The 6,982-nt window shown below is 37.6% G+C and overlaps 1 protein-coding gene and 1 long non-coding RNA gene across 2 annotated transcripts; both read left to right on the top strand.

Moving 5' to 3' along the window:
* LOC110929815 (transcription factor MYB58) lies at window positions 1-1,423 on the top strand. Its single transcript, XM_022173004.2, has 3 exons — window positions 1-188; window positions 366-495; window positions 728-1,423. The coding sequence occupies exons 1-3, from the start codon at window positions 50-52 to the stop codon at window positions 1,239-1,241; spliced, it is 783 nt and encodes a 260-aa protein (XP_022028696.1). The 5' UTR covers window positions 1-49; the 3' UTR covers window positions 1,242-1,423.
* A 1,257-nt stretch (window positions 1,424-2,680) lies between these two features.
* On the top strand, window positions 2,681-6,252 carry LOC110928034. The gene is made up of 3 exons (XR_002586088.1): window positions 2,681-2,802; window positions 3,811-3,899; window positions 6,084-6,252. It is a non-coding gene; the product is annotated as an uncharacterized LOC110928034 (long non-coding RNA).
* Window positions 6,253-6,982: the final 730 nt, after the last annotated feature.

Here is a 6,982-nt window from a genome sequence, read left to right as displayed (position 1 = left end):
TAGAGTTCAACCATAATTCATACATATTGTAACGAACTAACTAACAAATATGGCAGGAGGACGTTCACCATGCTGTGACAAAACTAAGGTGAAGAAAGGGCCGTGGAGTCCGGCGGAGGACATTCGACTGGTCTCTTTCATCCAGAAACACGGCCACACCAATTGGCGTTCTCTCCCCAAACAAGCAGGTACGTACCATCAATTTTTATTTACAACGGCAAACACACACACACTATATACATATATACCTTGATACCATCACACTACAAACAAGCCTTTTGGTAACAAGTTTATACTATGCATGTATCATGCACTTATGATGCAATAATTAATTGGTTGATTTAAGTGTTGGGTTCATTTTGAAGGTTTGCTAAGATGTGGAAAAAGTTGCCGTCTGAGATGGATAAATTACCTAAGACCTGATGTCAAGAGGGGCAATTTTACTCCAGAAGAAGAACAATCCATTATTCATCTTCACGCCACCTTTGGAAACAAGTAATTAACCATCCATTGTTGATCATGTTTTAGTTACTTAATTATAAGATAAAAGCGTATTTTACTAAACGTACCCCTTCCCCTAATCAAATGTTTTTTACTTTTAGTGTGAATTTAAAATAAGGGAATATTCTTGATGTGACACATAAAAATAGAGGGGGTGTGTTACGTTTAACACAACTCATTGCAACATTTTAATCTAACTAGCTAATATGATGATGGTGTATGGCAGGTGGTCGAAAATCGCGTCTCACTTGCCAGGACGAACGGACAACGAAATCAAGAACGTATGGAACACTCATTTGAAGAAAAGAACACTGCTCATGAACAACAAAAATCAAACACCTTCATCCTCACTTGCTTCAAATGAGCACACAAATCAAGAAAAACCATCAAACCCGAAAGCGACACAACCCATAGCTACAATATCAGTTGAAGATATAGATCAACAACCATCAACCCCCACTTCAACCATATCCTGCAACTCATCAGGTCAAGATAAAGCCAGCTGCAACTATGAGGAGGACGAGTCGTTTTGGAACATGCTTGAGCCGCAACTAGTAACCGATCATGACATGTTGGAGGTTGAGAACTGGGTTAGATTGTTAGAGAAGGAGCTTGAGTTAACCGACCAAGATGATCAAACCAAGACCATGGGCGAGGAGCAAGCGGTTTGGTGCAAAATAAGTGATCAAATATTATCTCCATTGTGGCCCACTTCCCCAACGAATTTCGGGTTGTGGTAGTTAGATATGGCTAGAAAGTAGATGTTCATGTTAGAATTGGCAACCTTGGTGGTGGGACAGAAACATCAAGCTATAGGTAGTCAAGGGAGCAACATACGTAATTGTACGACTTGATCAAATTCTAGTGGGTAGGGACCAGAATCTATAAATATATATGAAAAACTCAACTTTTATTTGTATCATATGAGTAAAATATTAGATAATATAAACGGTCATATAGATAAACGTGTGAGCATGGGCATGATTGTGATGATTTGATTAGCTTTTTTTTTTTTATTTTATTTTATAATAGGATGGTTTGATTATAAACAGTATGGTTAATTAAGTTATGGTTATGGAAAAGATAGTTCGGTCAAGCATCGGCTTTATACGGAGGGGATTAAGACCGTGGGGTATGGTGGGGCGTGGGTTGAGGGCATGGTGCGACACGTGAGTATGGGGCACCAAAGACCAAAAGCCAATTTCAAAGGGGTATGGTGGGGCGTGGCTGAGTGGCGTGACTAGTGCTCTTGGCCAATGAGGTTTCACCATGTCATGTGGGTAGCCCCGCCCAACGCCCGGGCTGAATCCCACGCCAATGGGGCCACGCCCAAACCCAAGCCCACCCGGGGTGGTGACTTGGGCGTTCCTTTCCAACCCACGCCCCAACCCCGCCCCATACTCCATAGTGTAAAGCAAATTTTAACTAATATTTATTTATGTAAATTACAAGAATAATTTTATGAAATATGCTTTTTATAAAAGAAAATGTTGATTTTTAGTTATTTTCTGCTTTTTATAAAAGAAACTGTTGTTTTTTAGTTATTTTCAATTGTTTACTTTGGTTATTATACACGTATAATTATTTATCCTAATATTAATTTATAAAAATTTCTTCCTCCACTTTTCTTTTCTTTTAACCCTTTTATTTTAGCTTTTACACTTTTAATTTGTTTTCTTCATATTTTAGTATTTTACATAATTCCTATAGTTTTTATTTTATTACACTTTTACCCCTATTGTTTTCATCTTTTACATATTTGTAACAAACATTTTCTATTTTTAACATCAACACTTTTCCATTTTCTATTTATAAGTTAGCACGTTATAACACGCATGTGTGATTCAATGTTTTTACGTCTATTTTTTTACGGTGAAACAGCTCCCTTGAAAGTCGCGTGTCCTAGGCCGACTTAATTACACTTTTCTATGTTTTACTTTTTGTAACACCCCAAAAGTCGAATAATGAAATTTGTTAGTAGGTTACCATGTGTAATTAAATAAAATACAACAACTAAGTAAATAAACCTAGTTAAATGCCTAACAATAGATTAGGGAATGAATCTTGTGGCAACTAAGAAAGTATGGTAAACTTGAGGGGCTAAGATGGCCAAAAAGGAAACCTAATATAATAAAACAAAAATCACACACACACATTGTGTGCGTACGGTTGCACAAGAGAAAGGGGGGAGAAGGGGTATGAACCCTAACCACAAGAAAATCCAGCAATTGAAGGTGTTATGGAGCAAGAATCGAATGCATGAACTCGTTTTCTTGATGATCTAGCCCTAGCAAACATGTGGTAAGTTGTATTTTATGATTTGATGATCTTGCTATGAAGTGGGTTATGGACAATCCATGAAATTCTATGAAATTGAACATGTAGATGTGTTAGAATCACAATATAGAACATGAACTATGCAAGATTCTAAGTAATTTGATGATTTTGGATGAAACCCACTTGTAGTAGTGAAGATGATGATATGGATAATCATGCATGTTCATTAGTTGTGTAAGATTGATGTATGATGTTGTATGTAACGAGTAACTGTCAGATAATATGGGTATAGTATGAAAATTACATGATTCTAGTGGAATTTGATGATCTTGTTATGAGTTAGTAAGAATATGCAAAAAATGCTTGTACATAATGTTTTGTTAGCAATACACCCGCCAAGTGTTCGATAAAATGCCTAAGAGAGCAAAATTGTGAAATTTTATGAAGGTTGTGGGTAATTATGTATAGAAGGTGCTTATGGTGTAGCCGTTAGCAAAATAATAAGTTAAGTACGCTTAAGGTAAGAGTCCATATGAGAATTCGGATTTGAAAGTATGGTTTGGTAAAAAGTTATGTATTGGGAACTTGTACCTTATGCTCCAATGATGTGATGCTCACCATGTAATTGATGCGCTTGATTTATGGTGATTAAGAGTGAATGTGTACGAATGTGAAATGCGTAGTTTATTGATAAGTGATAATGTTGGAGTTATGTCGTGTACTTATGTAAGATGATAATTTTGAGTGTGTGAATGTTGAACAATGCGATTGTCGAATGTAGAGTTATGAAAGCATAAGTATGTGTAAATTGGTTGTGTATATTGTGTATGTGACTAGGTGATCATGTAGTTGTATGTGTTATACAACATTATGTATGAAATTAATATGATGTCGTTAATATGGTCTAAGTGGTTGACAAATCATGTCGTATGCGTGCTAGTGAAAGTCAATGTAGATAAGAGTTGGAAAAACGAATATTAGTATGAATGAGCAAAAAATGCTAATCATAATGTGATTGTGATGACATGAAAGGATAGGAATCACATTAGCATGGACTCAAGAACGGAAGGTTAACGGGTCAAGCGGAGGCGAGGAATCAAGCATGAACACTAACGCTTAAGGTAAGTGACTTCTGACTCACTTCTTAGTATACATAAGGACTTTCTTGTCTATAAATGAAGGAAAGCTATGTATGGTATGAAATGATTCAAAGTATTAAGATGAGTATTGATATAGATAGTCAAAGGTAGTTTGTGGACCAAACGGGTCGAATAAATAAGAATAAGTGAGGTAACGGTAATAAAACTAGTAATGATTAAGGACCCGGGATGAGGATTCTTAGTCTAATATGTAAGGACTTGTTTTACGGATGTTTAGGAACAGGTTTCAAGTGAAACGGACGCAAAACGAACAAGTTATGCGAGTTTTAGTATTTAAAATGGGGGCTGAACTGGGCATCACCGTAGCTTACGGTGCCCACCGTAAGCTACGGTGGGTGCTGGGAATTTTGTTTCTGCCGTAAGGCAGATTGAAGCTACTGTAGGCTTTTGGGGGCCACCGTAAGCTACGGTAGCCACCGTAGCTTACGGTGGAGGTCAGAAACAAATGTAAAGTTTGTAAATTTCTTGAACTAAGTACGTGGGTATGTATGAATTGATTTAACTTCTTCCAAATACGCTTAAGCTAATAAGTAATCATGAATACGAGTCAGTACGTATGTACGAATGTGTTATTGTAATTATGAAAATACATGTACGTGTGTGTGAAGGTATGCACGTGTGTAATTATGATCCGTTTATGAAGGTATGTTTGTATGTAGTCATGTATGCATGTATGTATGTATGTGAGAAGGTATGTTTGTAGGTAGTCATCTATGTATGTATGTATGTATGTATGTATGTATGTATGTATGTATGTATGTATGTATGTATGTATGTATGTATGTATGTATGTATGTATGTATGTATGTATGTATGTATGTATGTATGTATGTATGTATGTATGTATGTATGTATGTATGTATGTATGTATGTATGTATGTATGTATGTATGTGAGAAGATATGTTTGTATGTAGTTAAGTATGTATGTATATGAGAAGGTATGTTGTATGTAGTTAAGTATGTATGTATGTATGTGAGTATGTATGTTGTGGGTAGTTATGTGTGTACGTACGTATGTGAGAAGGTATGTTTATATGTAGTTATGTATGTAAGTTTGTATGTGAGTAGAGATGTATGTACACAATTATGTATGTAATGCATACGTGGTTTCAATACACTTAAGTATTTATGTTATTAACAATATGACTCGAGCATGAATGTAATGCAGGTGCTATATTGAAGTTCGTCAAGGATTAGACACTCGGATGGAATGAATAGTTCTAGAAGGACGATGCGATGGAAAGTAGATGTGGATAGAACGTTATGAGGTTACATGATTAAGAATCTTGCTCGTATATAACTGAAGGGGTATGGTCCCAAAACGACCATTACCCGCATCAAACAAACCCCTACCAGTAAGCAAACCGCACCCATGCGGTCACATCCTTCGAACCCATTCGGTTCGAAGATGAATAGCTTGACCCAAGTACGAAAGAAGATGAGCATATCGATGCGGCTGGCACCGCATCATATGGCCATTTTCGTCACGACAAGGGAAGCCAGCAAATAGTCTCCACATACGATGATGCGGCCAACACCGCATCTCGCGTATTTCTTGATCACAAGTAGGAGACGCGGTAACTTCAGACGTTACCGCATGCAGCGATGCGGCTCACACCGCACCCTGCATATCCAACAAGTGGACTGACACGCCAGGCAAGTGGCTGACACCACGAGGCAAGTGGCGCCGGCGACAGTCCCCTGTCAGAGCTATTAAAGCAATGGGCTGACGTGGCGTAACCCCCACGGCCGGCGAGACTGACACACCTGCAACGGTGCAGCTCGTCGTCAGCCCATCCATCAATCTCCTCCTTCACTCCTCGGCTATAAATACCGACCCCAAACCAGGTTTGAGGTATCTCTTCACAACTCTCACTACTACTACTATCTTGCTTTGCTTCCCAAGCAAACTACTGATTCTCACGCCGGAGAGTGGTAACAAGGAGCACCCCCCACTCCATCCTCCTTGTTACGAGTCACGGCTTGTTTCCTTGTGCAGGAGATCATCCACCGGTGACCCAGCCAGCGATCTCCGAGAGGAAGGGATTAACCCTTCTTGACGAGACCAGTGTGTTAACCCTGCCCGGTTAACCATTGTTTCATCAATAACGTATACTAACATTGTGAATATGTGGTGGGTGCAGGTTGTACAAATCACAGATTATCACCATGAGGTGTAGCGATCAAAGACCGAGTCACGAGATAGATTGTACGGGAATGTTGATTTTGTAAAGTGATAGTTATAAGTTATGCTTTTATTATGTAAATAAGTACAAAAGATGCATATAATGTAAGAAAGTGTTTCATAATGAACTTGCTAGTAGGTCAAAACGTTTTTAATGAAAGAAATTTTTATGGTGCGAATTTCCGCTGCGTCTTTTCAGTTAAAGCGTGTTAGGGTGTTACACTTTTTCAGTCTAATTTTTGTGAGTTAACACGTCGAAACATGTGTGCGTGATTTATCATTTTTACATTTAATTTTTGTTCAGCTTAATGACCTGTTGTAAAACGCGGGCGATAGATACTAGTTATATAAAATATTATAACCGAACCATTAGTTTATCCACTGAATTTGTTATTCCGGTTTATTTATTTCAGTTATCATTCAAATTATTAACATTACTAATTAAATCAAAAGATATTTATTTTGGTTCGTAAAAAGTCAATAGGTTTTTTCTTCAACCTACTTCAAGTACTTTTTATTTTGGAGTTTTTAAAAGCTTTTCATTTTCTGAAACACAAATATTATTTGTAATATTATCTAGTCTTTTGAGCTGATACTTCCAAGTAAAACTTTTGGAAGTATTTCAGTAATACCGGTTTTGTTAATCTTAAATATAGTATTATCCTGTTATTCTAATAAGATCGTGTAGTATGGTGGGGCTGGGTTTCGGGTATGGGTTGACACGTGTACTTCTAGGGGCACCGCTGGTTAATTGCATGTTGGGTCGGTATGGCGGGGTGTGGCTAGCCTGCGTGGGTTTGGCTTAGCCAAACGATTGTTTTTAAATTTAAATCCTAGCCACCTATAGTCTAGTTAAAT

The sequence above is a fragment of the Helianthus annuus genome, chromosome 3 (genome assembly GCF_002127325.2).
Source record: "Helianthus annuus cultivar XRQ/B chromosome 3, HanXRQr2.0-SUNRISE, whole genome shotgun sequence".
Taxonomy (NCBI): Eukaryota; Viridiplantae; Streptophyta; class Magnoliopsida; order Asterales; family Asteraceae; genus Helianthus; species Helianthus annuus.
Note: the sequence above shows the minus strand (reverse complement) of the source record. Positions and strands in the feature narration are given on the sequence as shown.